We start from the raw sequence: 18,899 nt of genomic DNA, 5'->3' as shown, positions 1-18,899 counted from the left end.
CCAAATCATTCTGCTCATCCACACCATGAATGATTTCTTCCCATATTTTGCACTGAGGATTTATGATGCATAGAACCGATGTGAAGCCGTGAAGCTCCATGCCTATAAACCACGCTGACAGCTTCTGAGCTGTATGGGGGGAAATGCAAACCCTCATAAAAGCAGTGCCAGGGGTGCTGAGCTCCAGGGAAGCTAAGGAATAGTGGAGGGGCTCAGATCTCTTGGAAGCCAACACAGGAGCTTCACCAAGATTCTTTATTCATTTCTGATTTCCCCATGTTAACCTTGGGGTACTTGAGAGTGTTGAAGCTACAAGTGTGTTTTGGAGGGGAAACCAAGGAAAACCGTACTATCCCCTGGCTATGACAATTATTCTTATTTTCTATGGAGGTCTTGAGCACATGCTACAGTAATGCCAAGCTGTATCATACATCAGGTACCCACCCTATGAAAGTGGGAGGCATCTGCCTTTAAGGTTGAGGCTACAGAGAAGGGTCTGAGCATGCTCTGTATAAAGCCCAGGTCCTGCTTCCTACAGCAGCTCCTGGCTTGTCCCACTGGTGAGTTGAGTCTTGCTCTTTTGGGTTTAATTCCTTTCTGTGAAAGGTTGTGTGTGATGGAACCCACTTTTTAGGGTGGGAAACATTGTGTGCTGCAGTAGTTGAACTTAATGGTTTTCTGTTGTCGCTTTTTGGTGTGGAAGGTAACTTTTTTGTTTCATTTTGTGGCGTTGCTTTTTTTTTTTTTTTTCTCCCCCTGGTCTTTGTCACACAAAAGTGGGAAGGGGAAGAATGTGGTTGGAATGAGTTGAAATGCCTTGTTTTCCTTTGGTTTTACCCCTGGTTCTTGAGGTGTTGCTCTGAGCAATCAGGGCTGGAGCCCTTAGCTCTAGGGAAGGACAGCTGCAGAGCAGGTAGACTAAAGCTTGTGAAAGGCAAATGCTTTGCCATCTGGTTTTATTTGCTGGTTTTCTTTTGGCTTATTTTTTTCTGGGGAGGTGGACAGGGTTCTGTTTTGTTTGTTTTTTTTTTATTAATTAACTTCTTTACTGTGAAGCTTCGTGTTCCTGGGGAGGCTTTTAACTTTCAGGCACAGCTGAAAGTTGCTGCTTTCGTTGGCAGTTTGTGGAGCTCTCGCTCATCTGCATGATGGCAAAATGCATCAGCTGGGATGCAGCCCCACTCTGGTGGTTTATCAAAGCACTGTAGTCAAGGTGATCAGCTGAGAGCAAAACAGTTTTGAAGCAGGAGGCTTCAAAGGCCTTGAAAAGTAATCTTGGGGAGTGTTTTCACCTGTTGTATGTCTTGTGGCTTTACTCCTTTAAAATAAGCAGAGTGGAACTGGGGTGGATCTCGATAGGAGTAGGAGTGCATTGCTGGCTGAAACCCATCCTGGGAGTCAGTGGTTGAAGAGCAGTGCCTGTAGACCCTGTGCTCTGGGTAAGGTTATGCATCTCGGAGAAGATTTAAACCACTATTTCTGTTAATTAAAGATCCCTTTGTGGCTTTTAAAGGAGGGGACTCAGGGGCGCAATGTCCTATTCAGCTCACAGCTTGATGGGGCCATAAATCCTTCTGCAGTTCTACCTTGGTGCACTTACAGCTTGTGGCAAGCTGCCTGCAGGCTCCTTCAGCAGTTAGTGCAGTGAATTAAGAGTCTGGTGTGTAGGCTTAAAGCAGAAGGTGGGCTAGGCAGGGCTTACCACCATGCTTTGTCTCTTTCTAGTCAGTGGTTTGGTACAGGAGGCTGTGATCAACTGCAGTGTCTCCTGTGATGTGCTTTGGGATGAGTGACTGCTGGTGAAAGAGGTGTTGTTTGAGCATCCCTTAATAAAAGGGCAGCTGGTAGGAGCAATTTGAACAATGCAAAGTCCTGCCCTCTTGTGATTAGCTTCAGGCAGTCGGGGATTATTTCACTGGAGAGGAGGGTTTGATGATGTGGAATAGGACAAATAGCTGGAGGGGTGAAATTCATGCAGAGATAGATTTTGCTTCAGTTGTTATTTTCTAGTGGAGGAGCAAATTTGCTTAATTTGGTGGGCTCTTTAGTAGACAGAGGCCGCTCTGCTGTGTTTAAGGCTGTTAACCAGGGAACTTCTCATTTGGTATAGGGAAATGTGCCTTTTTGTCAGGTAAAATCTCTGTAGCTCTTGTGACTTTGGACTGCCCAGCTGTGGACTGTGTTCCTCTGGAAGCAGCAGTGATGTATGTAGCTCTCTGTTGTCGCTGCCTTGGGACTTAATTCTTAATAAGTGTTAAGTCCAAATACAATCAGTGGCAGAGCAGCTGGGGGCCTTCACCTTAGAGGCTGACTGTGTTGATGTTCTGCTCCAGAGCTGCTTGTGTCAATGGTGCTCAGCTTAAATAGCAGCTTCGGGGCAGGTCTGCTGGTCTGGGTTTCAATTTGGCACTCCTGAAAGCACCTTACGAGACTGAAAGCCTGAAAGGAGTAATTTCTGGTACTTTGTGGGATAACTGCTGTTCTCAGAGGACTTGTGATTATTTATGTTCAGTGTGGGCATGCTGTCATGTTGGTGAGAGCACTATTAGCTATAGCGCTTGGGTCTTTTAAAAGGTTTTTTAAATCTTAATCACAGGAAAAAATAGATGAGTAACTGAAGTGATACTGAAGTTTTCTACACTGAGGGTGGTGAGGCACTGGCACAAGTTGCCCAGGGAGGTGGTGGCTGCCCCATCCATGGAGACAGCCAAGGTCAGGCTGGATGGGGCTCTGATGGAGCTGTGGGTGTCCCTGTTCATTGCAGGGAGTTGGACCAGGTGCCATTTAAGGGGCCCTTCCAACTCATATGATTCTGTGATGCTTTTGACATGTGCTTAGCTGTGGCTCTGGAGGATGAAGCTGCTTGATTTCTCTTTGCTTGGGAAAACTATCTGCCCTTTTTGAACAGTTTGTGAGCAGAACTGAGGAAATCCCTGATTTTTTCAGCCTCGAGTCATTCTGAAAGCATGAGAGGCCTTATAAATTCAGTGTATAGAGCTGGATTCCCCCTCTAGCAGCAGTCAATAATAGATGCTTCAGGAATAAGTGGAGGAAAAAGAACAGCTGTAGTGCAGTCTTCCCTCTCCAACACTTTTTATTAATTTTTGCTGCTTAATAAATCAGGCTTTTCCATACACCTTGTTCTGAATGTTGTGTTAAACAGCACCAAAGCAAATGTTAGTCTGATTCTCTATGGAATCCAGTTATAGTCCTGGCTGCCATCACAGCTGCTCCTTGGGCAGGGGCTGCTGTTGTTTGCTTGTGTTATGCCCAAAAGACTCTTCTATAACAATATTGTGGGGTGCCCTCATCCTTGCAGGAGGAAAAGCAGTCACCTGACCCGTGGTTGATTTAAAAGTTGTACTGAGAGGTTTTTCTCAAGTGCAGATATACTTGAGAAATTCCCCCACGCATCCCTGCAGCCGTGGAGTATTTTGACCAGGGCGTAAGAACTGCTGCGTTTGAATTTAGCAATGGGGCAGTGGGATGAGAATGTGCAGCTGTGGAAGGCGCGAGTGCTCCAGCTTCGTCACCACTCCTCTTGGGCCCACCTATTTCTGTGAGGCTTGTGGGAGCTTAAGGGGATAAAAATGGCCGAGGTAATTAGCGGATCTGGCATCAAGCAGCTGGGGTGGTTCAGAAATTATTGTGGCTGTGAAAGGTGGTTGAGAAGCAGGCATATCCGGATGTGATATAATTGAACTCCTTGATTAAAAGGAAAAATATTTATCTTTTTTTTTTTTTTTTTTTTTTTTTTTAGTATCTTTTAGTCCAAGACTTGGGCTCCAGATATAGATGAGATCACATAATCACGTTAGGCTGTGCAATGCAGAGAGGGTAGCTGTGCTCTATTTAGGTACTCTATACCTGCTGCACAACGTTCCCAGGCTCTATATGAGAAGTTTATGTTCCAAGAGCAAAATGGAGAGGTTTCTTCTTCCTCTGGAATTCCTTATGATGCATCATCCCAGTAGACACTGAGATGTATTTAACTTACTGAGAAGTGTGGTTGAATTCTCTGCTGTCTAAATACAGCATCTGCAGCAGTGAGGAATGTGCGTTGTACAGCTGTGAATGTTACAGGCATTCAGCGTGTCTCCTTTTTCACACAATAGCTTCTATTTATGGGTTTTCATCAAGTTGGACTCTTGCATTCAACATATCTTTGTGTGTTTTCTTCTTTCTTTCTTTCTTTTTTTTTTTTTTTTCTTTCCTGCTTTTCTTTTGTAAGGTTTGTAGAAACTCCGAGCCACTTCTCCTGGAAGGAGAGTTACTACCGCTCAGCCATGTCCCAGAGCTCCCAACCCAGGGAGTTTCTCAGCCCAGAGGTGATCCAGCATATCTGGGACTTCCTGGAACAGTAAGTAGCCCTTCAGTGGGATCTATGGAAGAAGATGTTTAGGCACAGGATGCCCCTGTAGTTTTGTTGTCTGGGGGCTGGAGTTGGGATTTCAGTCTTTGGTACCTCCAGGCCCAGCCCTGCTCAGGGGCTGTTGCTAACGTGGTGAAGTGGTGCTCACTGGGAGTTGCTTAATTGATCCTGAGATTGGTTTAATGATGACACCCAAGTCCTGGGGAACACACTGGCACATAAGGATTTGAGGGGAATGGGGTTTGGTCCATTTTAACCACACTGCTTTGTTCCATGTAGGCCAATATGCTCAGTTCAGCCAATTGATTTGAACTTTATTGATGACCCATCTGAAAATGGCCCTACAAACAAGATAGAGATCAGCATGGATTGTGTCCGTCTGCAGGATACGGAGCTGAGTGACCCAATGTGGGTGAGTAGTGAGAAGGATTTCTTTAACCCCTAGAGGAAGATGGTTCTGTGCAGAAGCCTTTCCTGCTGTGTTGCCCTGAGATTCTTTCCCCCTTCCTGGTGGAGCTGTGGCTGCCCTCTGTGTTTGAGGAAGTTCTTCTCGCTTTCTGTTGTCTTCTGCCTGTGGAAGCTGTCTGGGAGTGTGGCTCTGCCAGATGACTGTGGTGGTGGCAAGCTGTGGTGCCAGTGTTTGTGGCTAACTGAGATGTTGAGAGAGTCCTTTTTTGCCTTTGGGGCTGCAAGAGGGAGAAAATTGGCTCTTCACCTGCTCCTCTTCTCCTGCTAAAGCAAGGGCAGCAAAGGGATGAGGCAGATGAGCATGAGGAAGAGCCATCTCTTGTGCTTGGCCAGATGCATAGTTGTCCCTGCTCTCTCCTTCCTTGGTTTTATGACCTAAAGGTTAAAATAGTTATAAGTGCTAAAGCTTGAGAATGTTCTTGACTGGCTTGAAGACCAGATATAAATGAAAGCTTGTTTTCAAATCATGGTTGGTTTTTTGTGTGGTTGGTTTTTGTTTTTTTTTTTTCCTCTCCATCTGTTTTTCTAGAGGGGCAAAGATAGTGTTTGTAACTAGTTGTAGCTGTGGGTTTCTTGCCAGTATTCTTTGAGACTGGAATGCACATCAAACCCTGGAGGGTGCGATTGGCACAAAGTGTCCAATTCCTTCTTATCAATAGCTCTGGTGAAGAAGCCAGGTGCTGCTCTTGCAGGCAGGAGCAGGAGGTGTGTCAGGAGTTGGAGCTGTTTGTGTACACTTTCCTGGGTCTTACATACTTCAGGGCAAAAAAACCGTGTGATTTGGAGTTAGTTGCTTTCTAAATGTTCTTGTTCCTCTGTACTTTTGTCCTGAGAAACTGCAGTTTAATTTCCTAGCTAATCAAGAGATGTCTTTTGTGTTCAACCGTGGTATGTTTGCAGCACTGGTGTTGGTGAGACCTAAACCCAGAGGTTTGCATCTGCAGGGAGAGAGCTCCCAGGTCCCACTGATTGGTACCCAGGAATGCAGAAGGTTTGATCTGTTTCTGCCTGCCTTATGTGACTGCTGAAACAGAACAGGGTAGTGTGTTCCACTTTCCTTGCAAAACTTCCATTGCAAGGGGTGAAAAAACCACTCGGAGGTTGGTTGTCTGCATAGCTAATGTGAAGCAGCTACTCCAGCCACTCTGCAGAGAGATGGCTTATTTCTGTCTGGTTATCTCTTGATTCAGGGTGGGCTCAGAGGGGCAGCACTGAGCTTGCAAGCCTGCAATGTGAGTCTGGAAGGGTACTTCTCAAATTTCCTTGTTGCCCTACCAAAGCTCCAGTAAAATGGCATCTCTTCAGCTTGTCCAAGTGGCTCTCTGTGTTTAAGAGGGGATATCTGCTTTTTTGAATTGGGCTGACAGTGCTTTATTTGAACCAGTCATGCCCTCTTATAAAACAATCCCTGGTACTTTAAAGTAGCTTTGCTCCTTCCATGTCTACACCTGGGCTTGCTGTGTGGAGTGCTAGCAAAGCCTTTATATCTTTGGCTCCTCTGAGCTGTCAGCAGTGCACAGCAGCAGCTGCCAGGCGATCTTGGAGCTGTTGTTCAGAGTCTCCCTCTCCTGTTTATGGTGCAGTGAAACATCAGTGGAAAACCCCTTTTTGTCCTCTCTGACCACTGTGAGAGTCAGTTCTGGGGCTGGGAGAGCAGGGCAGGCAGCTTTAGCTGTAAAATTATTTCTTGCTTATGATGCCAGCCTTCCAGGAGGCGTCTCTGAGGAGTCTGAGATGTGTGGTTCTTTAAGTGTTTTTTCCCCCCAGTGACCAGCCAAAGGGGGAGCAGGGAAATTCCATCCCATCCCTGCCTTTACTGTAAGGCAATAGCTCAGACACTGCTTGAGTCTGGGTGTCCCCATGTTCATTAATAAATGTTCTAGTTTGCCTTCACTGGAAGACAGAGCCTTCGCTTAGTTGAGTGCTGCACAAAAGCCTTCACAAAGCGAAATATGCATTGCAAACCTGTGCAAACAGCCTGTCTTTTAAAAGGAGGAAAGCTCTTTTTACTCCCCATAGCACCACCACCACCTCCCTATAAATTTGCAAACATCCCTGACAGGTGACAACTCCCCCTTGCAGAGAAGTCTGTGTTTGCTTTGCTGTTTCTGGGTCTTGCAGCTTGCACTGGCAGAGAATGTGTAGCCTCGGGCAAGGTGTTTGCTGTTTGTCGGCTTTAATCTGAAATACCTTACAACCCTCTTCCCCTCCAGCTTCTCTTTTCCTTTGGATAGCTTCGGGGCAGGAGCTCCCCTTGCACCTGTCTCTCTGTAACCTCAGCCCATGTCACTCCTAGACACGAGGTGCCGCACGCAGCTGATTGCAGCAAAGAGTTGAAGAGGGCAGATAAACACAAAGGAATGCAGCAGAAACAGAGGGGCCCTGAGAGATGAACAGTGAGATCAAGGCAGAGTGCTTTTCATTATTAGATTTGTCTCGGGAAAAGAGCGAGGCCAGCTTTTCTCTGATATATACCACCGTATGAGATTTAAATAGGTCTATGGTGAATGAGACTGGTTTATTGAAAGCAATTGTCCTTCAGTGGACTTTAAGGTGATCCCAGTTGAGGTTTAAAATAAGCTTTGTGCTATCATGCAACTTATGGCTGAAGGATGAAACTTCCAGCCTTAGAAGATGTTCATCCTTGATCCTAAGAGTTTTGCTGGCAAGAGCTGTGATTTTATTTTGTTTGTAACAGAGCTGGTAGGGGAGAATGGGCATCAGTGTTCAAAGCCATGCCACAAGAAACTGTCCCATTGATGGGCTGCTAAATCAGCATGGGACTTTCCTTTCTGAACAGCCACCAGTTGTGTCCATTCCTTTGTAAGAGCAACTCTCTGGGGAGAAACAGAGGAGTAAATGGTGACAAAAGACCCCCTTATGTCTGAGCTATGACCCTGTCTGGTGCTGAACTGTAATCTTACAATTCTCATGATGCTCTTTTTTAAGGAAGAAATATTCTTCCTGCATTCTGTGGAAGAAAGGAGTGGGAGAAACTGGCGATCAGTGTTACCTTGGGGTGAAAAGAGCTGGAGGGGACAGGAAGAGAATTTGTGGGTCTGGTGTGAAATTAAACAGTCAGCAGCCTTCCCCTGGTCTCATGCCTTGTGACCAGCTCTTTCACAATGTCCTGTGCAGCTGGTTTCTGGGTGCCTGTCTGTGAGGCTGCTGGCTGTGCCTCTTTCTCTCCCATAGCCTTAACCACAGGCAGGCTGGGAAGCCCCAGAAGAAATATACCTTCCCATGTAGCAGAGCAGAAAGTCTGGTGGTACCTTGTAGACAGAGAGCATTTAGAATCTGCCATGGCCCTGGTGTGGCATGGAGCTGCAGGCATCCAAGAAGGTAAGTTGTATGTGCATCCTATGGGCCACTGTTGCACTTCATGCAAGATGCTGCTGCTCTCTGTCCTCCTTCATGGCCTAGGATGAAGCTGGCAACTCTGGGGCCTATGGTAGGGTGATCGTCAGCTCCCTGAGTTGCAGAGGGATGGTTCTAGGGACCCTGAGGGCTCTTGCTGATGGGAGCAGGCGTGCTGTCCTGAGTGATGGAGCAGCTTGGCCCCCTCCCCCAGGTACATACTTTCCTTTCGTGCCCCTGAGCGAGCCGTCCTCCTCAGCCCCTTGCCTAACCAGTTCAGTGGAATGCTTTTTTGCAGACAGTTGCTTTGGTCAGAGTTTTCTTAGCTTGTATCTGTTTGTCCCTCCCCGCAAAAGGGGGAGAGAATTCCTTGCTTTTATTTCTTTATGTCCTTCCTCACCTGCTGTCATGGGTGTCTGCTTTGCCTTGCTTAGGCACTGCTGAGTACCCACTGTAGGGCTGGTGGTGTGCGTGCTTCAGTCAGGGAGGTGTTTTGTGTTTGAGTCTGCAGCTCAGACACTGGGTGTCCCAGGCCTGGTGGCTTGAGAAGTTTTGGAAATGCAATGTGTTTTTTAAGTGACACATTCAGTTCTGTAACCTTGCTCCCCAGGCCTAGATGGAGGAAAAAATGGGCTGTGGGAGAGGCAGGATGCAGTCTGTGTAGGATGCACATGTGACAGTGCTCTCAACCTCAGTCCCCACAGTGCAGATCTGTGTTGGTATTTGATGGGAAACAGGAGACCTTTTTATAGGGATCTTCAACCTGCTGTAGGCTCTTGGAGGAGCCACCCTAATCAACTTGTGCAGGGCAGCTGGAGAGCAATGGGGCTGAGGCCTTTGGGTAGCTGGTGGCTCTCTTTGGCACATTCATAACTTTCACCATTGTATACAATAATTCAGTAATTTATATTTGGTGGCCAGACACTAAAATTCCTGGCTACCTAGGAGCCTATCAGCTGCTTAGGATAGGTCAGGATCTGGTTCTTACGAACAAACATGCAACAGACAGGCGAAATTGACCCTCTATCCAGAAGAATTTGTAGTGTCTCTTACATCCTATCCAGTGCTTTAATATTAAAGAACAAGGTCTGATCTCTGTTGGTTTAATTACTTACTTCAAAGTGGTTGGCTTGATCAGGAGAAGTGAGCTCTGCTTGCTGCAAGGTGCTGTGGAAGATAATGGAAGGTGGTGACAGGGTGGTGAGTCTATGAGATGAGGAGGATGTCTCTGTGTCCCAGTGGCAGGCAGGTAGCAGGCACGGTATGGCTGAGTGGTGCAGGAAGAATTTGTCTGGCAGCATGTTATGTTCCCAGGGGTCTGGCAGGTGTTGCAGCCCAGAATTTTGTTGGGAAATGGTTTTGCACCTGGTTGATAGGGCTGATTTGATAAGTAGATGAAGCAAAGTGTGTCGTGTGGCTGTCTGTTTCCATACCTAAGTGTTCCCAGGTTGACCATGGACGGAAGAACTTCTGTACAGCACAGATTCGTGATCAAAGCTTTTATTACAATCTTGGTTTGTGCTTGAGAGAGTCTGAGGTGTGCCAAGTTTCTCTTCTGTGTGGGTATTTATTTGTTCCATAGCTGTGCGAAGAAAGCTGAGATTATGCAGAGGCATTTCCATAATGAGCAAATGCATTATGCTGTTGGAAGTTTCCCTCTAGCACATCTCGTTTGCAGTTGAACTCCCAGACTCTCCTAATTTAGTCTTGGTTTTGTGACACTACTGAATGTTTAATCCTGTGCGGCATGGGGTCCCTCCAAATGATCAATCATCACATTGAAGGCAGTGGATCTAAATCCAGAGACCAATTCATGGTTGCATCTAGAGAATGCACCTGTGCATTCAATTTGGGCAAAACAAGGCCTGATGACTTCTCCCATTCTTTGTGTTGTAGAGCTCTGAAATATTTCCATTTCTTTACAATAATTTTTAATGGCTCCCTTACCTGCACTGTTTTGCCCTGGTTTTGGCTGCATTTCTTTTTGTAGGAGTGCAACCAGTTAATGAGCACAGTGACACTAAGCATATATATATATATATATTTAATGCCACTTCCCTCAATTCTTCATGTTATTGGAGAACACAGAGTGATGCCTGCTCTGATACAGACCATCTTGGAAGAATATTTGCAATTCCTTTAAATATTTCTGCCCTCTACATTGCTTTGTGTTCAGTTTGGGAGGGAATGAACTCATTTTAAGCTTAAAAAGCACAAGCCTTCTCTGCTGGGAGTGAGCCATGTGAGGTGGGGTGCTCTGCAGTGTGCCATAGTGTGAGGTCAGGACTGTAATGGCTCCTCAACAGGGCTGGCTTTAGATCCCCAGCTCCCCTTGCACGCAGTGGTTGAAGTGGAAGAGTGTTGCAACTGCAAATCCTGTCATCTGTCTACGTGCAAATACCACAGAATAAAAGAAGCAGTCGCTTCAGAAGATGTCTTTCCCGAGCAGCTAGGCCTGCCTCCAGAGGTTTCCATGGTGCTGCACGTGCCCCTTGCGTAGGTATGGAGCAGTGACGCGCTAGTGCTTGCTTTACATCTTTAAAAGCTCTGCAGAAATGCTTAATTAAAAAGGATCTTGATCTTGGAACAACAGACCTCAGGCGCTTCTTGCCTCCAGAGCAAGCTTAAGTTTATGCTACCGTGCTGGGAACTTCACAGTACAAGACTCTATCTAGTTGATAGGATTCCTCTTTTTTGTTTTTAAACTATAAATGTACTTCCAATTTTATGTATTGTGAGTATTTTGATTGGGTTAGAGCCCAGAAACAGCCAGTCACTTAGCTGTGGACAGCTGCCATTCCATCAATCCATGAAAAGTAGCTGAATACCAACAGAGGTGGAGTGGCCACCCCTAAAATTCATGTTCATCTGGACTGGGTTGTTTTTTTTTCCATCAAACAGATGGAAGGAGGAAAATAAGGCACTTCTGTCTTGTTACCTGAAAACAGGGTGGTGAACTGAGCTGTTTGCCTCCAGCCAAATGAAAGAGCTTGCAGAGCTTTGTGGAACCCCTTCTTGTGAGGTTGGATGGATGGATGGATGGAAAGTGCATTACAATCCTGTAGCGAAGCTGCAGCACTGCCCATGCCAATTTGGTTCTGTGAGCGGGCTGGAGGTTCATGGGATGTTCCTCTGGAGCACTGATTCTCTTCCCAAAGTGACAGTGATGCTGTGGGGTGTAACTTCTGGTTTTAAAGACTTCTCTTGTATTAATTAGGATTCCTGCTTTGAAGGAAGCCTCATACATCCAATGTTTTGCTATGTGTCGCTTTGTGGTTCAACAGATTCTTCATGCAGTTCTGTTAATGGCAATTATTTTTCCTCCCATACTCTGTGATGAGACTTGTGAGCTAGGTAATGTTTTCCTCCAAGCACCTTTGCTGCTTGTTTTCCACCTCACTGTCACTGATGTGATAGCATTTAAATTAATGAGTGAATTGTCAGGCAGTCACGGAAAATTAAATCAGTGTCTGTGAAGCATAGATTAAGGAGTGCCTTTTGGCCTGGGTTAAGTTCACTCACAGCTGAACAGACTCTTTGCTAATCAGCATCTGAATTTGCAGAGGTTAATGAAAGATCAAAGCAGTTTTTGGTAATGAATGTAACTGTCGTCTCTAAAACATGAATGTGTCTCCAGCCTGTTTAAACAGAAGGGAATGGTAACCCCAAAGTGCCAGTCTTTTTCTCTGCAGGAAAGGTGGACTGTAGTTTCAGGCTGGGTTAAACAAGTCTGGAAAGAGAGTAATAATTATTTTGGGAAACCTTGCTGGCCAGATAACTATGGCCATACACTATAACTGTTCCTATACCAGTGGCAGATGTAGCATGTGAAAGCATGCAGGGGGTACTTGGGCATCGACTGAGACTGTAAAATTGAACACTTCTACATAGGAAACATAAGGAACAAGCAGCCTCCCTGGCTGGGAGGGCTGTAGCAGTGCTCAGGTGTCCTGCAATAGGAGCTAAGAGCTGGTTGGCCCAAACATGGGGTGATGCATTCCTGTGGGGAGCATTGGTGGCTGACAGCTGCAGTGCCAGGGCTTAAGCAGGGGGTTTGGAGACTGATTCCTAATTATCACAGCCTGATGGCTCCTTAAGCATTAGGTTATTGTACAAGGAATAGGGGGAGAAAACAGGCAAGGCGTGAGGACTGGCTGTAAAGAACTGCTGTGGTTGTGTGTTTGTTAACAGTTGTGCATTTCCAGCATGTGATCTGTAGTTTATACAAGATAAGGGAGGAACAACACTTTCCCCTCAACTGCTTGAGCAAGAACAAACCTGATCTGTCAACAGTTGCTTGTCTCCTAACTAAAAACAAAGACTCCCTAATCTGTCACTATCTCTTGTGTTTTCCCTGTCCCCAACCAGATCACTCTTTCCTGCACTGAGATGCAGGTTTGTGCTGTGCCCACACCTTCCTTCAGCTGGAAGGATGGGGCTGGTTTTGCTGCTTGAGACTTAAGTATCTGACTGTAACTCCATTGAATTTTCTTGAGTAACTTAATTTTTGTGTAATTTTCTTTGATGGGAAGGGGAATGCACAAAGGTCAAGCAAAAATGCAGCTTCAATACTGATTGCTGTCGCTCAGGCAAAAGTGCTGCATGGAGCCATGACCAGGTCATCAAGTGTCTGCTGACCCGTAGTTTGTACCTGTGAATGAACAAGTGTCCATTCTGACCAGTGGGTCTTCCGGCTTATCAGCTGCCCTACAAATGTTTCTGTCTGTGGGAGGTTGTTAACTTTCATCCCTGAGCATTTTTTTTGCTTTTAGCAAAAAGCAACTTGTCTTTAAAGCGTTTCCAAGGTACAAAAATGGGAGGAAAAACTGGATAAAAGGAGAACCAGGAATGAAACAGAAAGCTTTTTGATTAATTAATTACCTAGCTCCTTGATTTCCATCTTGCATTGCACTCCATCTTTGGGATTCAAGTCTGCTGGCTTTGGTGGGAACATCTTCCATCCACAGGAGAAGGAGACAGGATTGGAAGGGTTGGATTGTGCAGCTGGTAGGGGAAGATGTGGGGACCTTGCATCATCTTGGCTGGAAAGCTGAATCTTTCCAGAGGAGTGTCTTTGCTGCCTTATTAAATGGAGCTCGGCAGCCCTGGGGCAGAGTCCCTGGGGGCTGCGTGTGTCCTTCCTAAACCAATATTGCACCGCGGTTGTGAAGAGAACTGGTTTTGTTTCACAATTCCTTTCCACCTTCCCTCTCCCTGCTCCCTTCACATAGCGTTATCTCCTGACATGATGCCATTAACTCTCTAATTAGCCCTGGGGGTGTTCTGGAGAGATAACGAGGCTATAGGAGCTCAAATAAGCAGCGTGCGCAGATGTTTACCCAGGGTCGGAGGGCAGACCTGTTGTGACAGCCGATTGCCTTGGGGAGGGCACGCTCCTTCGGGAAGGGAGAAGCTGATCTGTGCTATAGGCAGACCAGGAGCAGGGCTCCCCTCCTGCCCGCAGCAAGTTGGTGTCTTTTCCCTGCATTGCAAAATGGGGGAAAATGCAGTTGGAACTCCTTGGAATAGAGGATTCTTGAGTAGTGAGCGTGATAAGGGTATGTTTGTAGCTTGATGGCTGTGCATGAGGCCATGTCCAGTTGCTTTGGTTGGTGGTGGGCAGGATCAGCAGTGTTTTGGGTGTTTTTTCTTCTGAATTTTGCCTTGCCATAACAGTTCTTAAAGGGGAAAGTCCCTGTTGCGATCTGCACTTCTTTTTTCCTTCCTCACCTCTTCTCTTGGTTTGAGTAGTGGTGAAGACCAGCTGATAGCTCTGCCTTTGTATTTGGGTGATTTTTGTTTTTTGCCTGCTGCTTTGATTTGTCACATGTACCTCCCCACCCCCCCAAAGTCTTCCCTGGAAAAGCTCCCAAAGCTAATTGGCATGAGGCTCAGTTTTGAGCATTCAGCAGTTATTCGGTTAAGGTTGGGGGGGAACACATTCTATTTTTTCCTCCTCCTTCTGTTATCTCCGTCTTAATTTGTAAACATTTCTGAACTGAGTGGATGTCACAGTCCGTGGTGACGCGGTTGATCCAGCTGCTATTTTTACAACAGAGCAGAGAGGTCTGAGCAGAGTTATTCCCTTTGATGTGCAGGAAATTCTGTGTGAGCCACCTAACAAGCAGGCAGGTGTGTGTATCCCCCCCCCCTCCCCTCCAAGTACTTACACAATCTTCAATTAATGCTACAATGAAAGACTTGTGGCAATGGTATTTTAAATTGTCATCATTTAGTACGGTTACCTTGCATTCAGGAAGGCTTATTGATGACTTGCACATGGTACCAGGCAGAGATGCTGATATGGACCATGTTACAGCATATGGAAAGGAGGAGAGAATCAAATGTATACGAGAAGCTTTTTGGTTTGTTTTTTTGAGGGTTACTGTCTCCTGCATACAGCCTGGGAGCCCTGGTGGGTGCTGTCACCTCCTGCCACCCATGCCAGGGTGACAGTGACCTCCTTTGTGGCACCTGGAGATGACTGATCTGCAAAAGGCCACTTGTCCAGCATCCGCTTCAAGATGATCTTACAGGCTGATGCTTCTGGAACACAGAGCTAGGTCGGGGCTGTGTGTACAGAGGGCAGGGATTTGTGCTGACATGTCAATTTATTCATGCTATATACATTTCTCCTCGTGTTTGACATGCAGATCTCCTTGGATAAACTTCCACATATCTCTGTGTAGTTCATCTGGGTGTTGCTTCACCCACAACCACCTCCAGCCACCTGTGGGACAGAAGATAGCAGATACTTAACACAACAGTGCTGTGTTAATGACTTGGAACAGGAGGAAAAGGAGGTTCTAAGTTTCATAGCACAACTAGAAAATGGGATTTTTGCAGTGGCTTGCTGGAGCTGGGAGATGTGTGTATGTATTGCCTTCTTCTGTGCTTCCCCTTCATAGCTTTTCAGCTTCACATCAGTATCAAAACCAAATGCTGACTGTTTAGGAGTCAGAAATGCTCGTCATCCGAGCCAGTCCACTTCCCCACCACTAGACATCTGTAACTCCACAGGTGACTTGCAGCTTTGTGTCCAGTTCTGCAAACTTTGCAGTGGTGTTGCAAAGTGACCAGCCTGGCTAACGGTGCTGTGGCTGTTCCCTGCAAACCTCGCCTATATCTTCAGATTAGCACGTGTGGCTTTCTGGCTTGTACCCATCTCAGGTGAGATCACGTAAATGCATTGAGTGCAGCCTGTTGTAGTGCTGGGAAGGGTGAGCAGAAAACGTGAAGGAGCTGTGCCTGTGTCTTGAGCTGTCCCTGTGATGTAGGAAACTTGCTCTGTGCTCAGCAGGCTTTTGCTGGTGGTTCAGGAGCAGTGAGGATGTGTGGGACTCCAGCTGTGCGGGCTTTTTGATGCTGGGGGAGGTTTCATGCTAATCCCTGTTCCTGGGAGCAGTTCCTTGTGCTGTGCTCCCCCAAAAAGGAATGGGTAACATGCATGGTAAATGTTTGCAATCTGTTGCTGAGGTGGCCAGCAGCCATTGGCCAATACTCGCAGGGTTAGAGCTGAATGAGACAGCTGCACCACTTTACACGGTGAGGAGCTGCTGCATGGTGGATGGTGTGATCCTCTGCTGTTTCCTCTGCTGTTGGTTCCTTTCTGGCTATGGTCTTATCAGTGCTGGAAAGAAGCTGGTGGAGCTTTCAGTGTCCTCTAATTCAGTGTGGCAGGGAGCCAGGGGTGTCTTTTACTGTCCTGTGCTGGTGTGGGCATCTGAGGCTCGCAGCAGCACAGCTTGCGTCCCCTCCTCGTGTGCCCGAAGATGTTGGGGTTAAAGGATGCCTGAAGGCAAAGGAGTTGTGACAGAGAGCAGAAGCGGCTCCCTGGCAGGAAGCGTTGGTTGGGCTTGGGTTGCAGCTCTGCTAGGGACGTCTCTTTCCTTCCCTCTACGCAGCTCCCATGGGTCACTTGCTCATTGAGGCTCAGTTTTCGTTGTGAATGGCTGCGGCAGTGCGGGTAGTTAGCAATTAGCCACTGGTCGGCTTCACAGCAGGTCCTCAAAGTCTGGAGCACCGTCATTAGGCTGGGAGGGCAGGCGGCCGCTCTCTGATCTGGATGTTCAGTTTCCTCTCTCTCCCCCTTCCCCGCCCCTTTAAAAAGGTGTTTTGTTTCCCCCTCCTTGGCTGGAGCTCTCCCCGCTCTTCCCTAAGCACCGGAGAGGAGCTGCCTTTTGTTCTCTCCATGCACCCCACGCGCGGCTCGGGGCGGTCCGGCAGTTCCATGCACGGTTGCCGGCGTGGGATCCTGGGGCGGGTTGGGGATTATATGCTGCAGAGTAAAGCAGACGGGCAGATCGCTTTCCCCACTCCGACGTGTCTTTCTGAAATCTCCGGTTGCTGTGGGTGCAGCGTTCGGCTGGTTTTTGCTGAGGATTACCCAGCTTGTTTTCTCTCATGTGTTAACTCATGATTCCCACTTAGATTTGCTGGTTTTCTGATTTGTAACCGTTTCGTTCGTAAGTGATGTGATTGGAAAGCTTAGTGCAGAACTAAATGCGATTGCTGAGGGGAAAGAGATGTAGCTGGAGAGCAGCTATATCCCGTGAGTGTGGATGAAAGCATGTGGATGATGGAATATATAGCTGGATTATGGCACATAGAGCAAGGATTGCTTCTCAGAAAGCCCCTTGAGTGCTTTGTCCAAAAGCTGCGTGCTGCAGCAGCCGGAGGTTTGGCTGTGCTCCTGCCCTGCCGGTCTCAAGCGATGCATCTCAATGCCTTCCTGAGCTGTTTGGACATTGGTAACAGCCAAAGCTGTGCCTCGAGAAAACTCTAAAGTCTTCTAAGAAAATAAATAAATAGAGGCTCTTTGGGGCAGCTGCTTGGGAGCAGCTCTGCATTTTGAGTTTCTGAACTCATAGAAAAGTGACAGGAGAAAGTTGCAGTTTCTTTTCTTCCTTTTTTTTCCCCCCCTCTGTCATTCCCCCTCCTTCCCTTCGCTTTTTAGAGATTGGTGATAAGGAATTCTAACTACTTAATGAGCTGGGAGAGGCCTCTCTCCATTGGAGTGGAGGACTCCAGGTGGCACTTTGACAGATTGGACAGGTAAGGCAGGAGAGCCCCACCTCCTCCTCCTTGCCTATAGTTAGGTATATAAGGGAAACTTAAATTATGCAGAGAGGCGCACTCCGAGTCCTGTTATCTTCCAAGTAGCATCACATACCTTTTCAGGGTCTTCTAGGGGGTGGGAGGTGTTTGTCAAAATCCTGGAGCCAGAAGAAAGAACAGCAGCATTGATCAATTTGACTGCTAACATGTTGTACCTGGAAAACAATGCCCAGTCCCAGTATAGCGAGGTAAGGATCCTGGGTTTGAGCTGTGATACCTTTTAATATATTCTATTTTCAGTGAAATTGTGCAGTGTTTTTCACCCCTGTAGTCCTGATGTTAGACATACAAGATGTATTTGTTTTTTCTGAAACTTTGAGCCTTCCACATGGCAAGTAGAGTTCGCTGAGCTAGATATTGAAATGAGAATGAACCTGAAGCCTTTTGGGCTTCCCATTTGGGACGGCAAATTTCTTTTGGGAGCCTTGATCAACCAAATATATATATTTAAATATATATATATATACATATATATAGCTTTTTGCATTGGTAAAGCAAGGTAAAGTAGTTGTTTTCTGTGCACAATGCATGGAGTTTGCGTTCCTGCAGTAGTATAAGCAGTATCTGTGTTGAGCACGTTATAACTCATTAACTAGCCTTTTTATTGCCAAAATTGCTGCTCGTTGTTAAGAATGGATAACATTTAGGAAGTAAGCAGAAAATTCACCAATTCCGTTCTTTGGTTACATTTTTAAGTAATATGTGAAGAGGTTCCCTGCCGCAGGAGTTGCGTTAGCGTCCACCCCAATGACTCCTTTACGCCGTGCTGTTAATGCTTTGTGTCTTGAAGCAGCAGCAAGATACTTTATACAGGTTATCCATAAACACTGTGTGGGGATAAATTCTCACACAATGGATGCGACCTGTTGCGCCGTATGGGTGCAAGTGGAACGCAAACTTCAGGTACAGGCTTTTTTGTTTGCTTTTTAGCCCATTAGGTCGGTGTTTTTGTAAGGTGGAAGCTGAGTGAATTGCCGCATACTGTGCAAATCTTTGAGGAAGTTACCTGGGGTTGAGGCAGATCTAACAACAATATTGGTTTACATTCCAGTGGAGACAGCAGCTGTGTTGACACTCGTCAGAATGGCAATGCAGCAAAATCTTCTCAGTGTATGTGTGCGCGCGTGTGTGTATTGCTGGTGAAAATGCTTCAAGCAGAGGGCATGGGGTGTGGGACCTGCAGCAGACAGAAGCTCAGCCACTTGGAAAAGAAAACAAAATAGGAATTGCACGGTGGAGAGCGCAGATAGGGGATGCAATAGCTGGCGAGGAAAAGCCTTTTAAATGTGCACTTGGGGCTTGCACACCTGGGACGGTGGTTTGCAACTCAGATAAAGTGAAACCTGTGTGTTTTCTTGGTCTCTTGCATTTCAGGGTGTGCAAACACATGGTATGCTCTCGTGCCCAGAAGACACTAATGTGGTGACTATTTTTTTTCACTCAGGTTAATTATAAACTCTTAAATGGGGACAGAGCACTTCTTGGCGTGTTTGCCTGGCATTATTTGTCTCCTGCTATCTGATCAACTTTCGCTGAATAGCAGCGGTGGGGCTGTGGAGTCCCCATGGTTGACTTGCTGGGCTCA

At 46.6% G+C, this 18,899-nt stretch overlaps 1 protein-coding gene across 9 annotated transcripts in view; it reads left to right on the top strand.

Moving 5' to 3' along the window:
* Nucleotides 1-18,899, top strand: part of TP63 (tumor protein p63) — a 97,393-nt gene that overhangs the window by 16,366 nt on the left and 62,128 nt on the right. For 5 of the 9 annotated variants that reach the window (XM_015871913.2, XM_015871911.2, XM_015871912.2 and 2 more), the window contains exons 2-3: nt 4,232-4,360; nt 4,652-4,784. In XM_015871913.2, coding sequence (XP_015727399.1) covers nt 4,287-4,360; nt 4,652-4,784 — 207 coding nt within the window. In that variant the 5' untranslated portion in view covers nt 4,232-4,286. Of the gene's footprint in view, nt 1-467; nt 561-1,417; nt 1,440-4,231; nt 4,361-4,651; nt 4,785-17,312; nt 17,503-18,899 lie in introns of those variants that run through there. The other 4 variants (XM_015871918.2, XM_015871917.2, XM_015871915.2 and 1 more) reach the window with 3 other exon arrangements.

Source organism: Coturnix japonica, chromosome 9 (genome assembly GCF_001577835.2).
Source record: "Coturnix japonica isolate 7356 chromosome 9, Coturnix japonica 2.1, whole genome shotgun sequence".
NCBI classification, from domain to species: domain Eukaryota; kingdom Metazoa; phylum Chordata; class Aves; order Galliformes; family Phasianidae; genus Coturnix; species Coturnix japonica.
The sequence above is the reverse complement of the archived record's forward strand: the minus strand, read 5'-3'. Positions and strand labels throughout refer to the sequence as shown.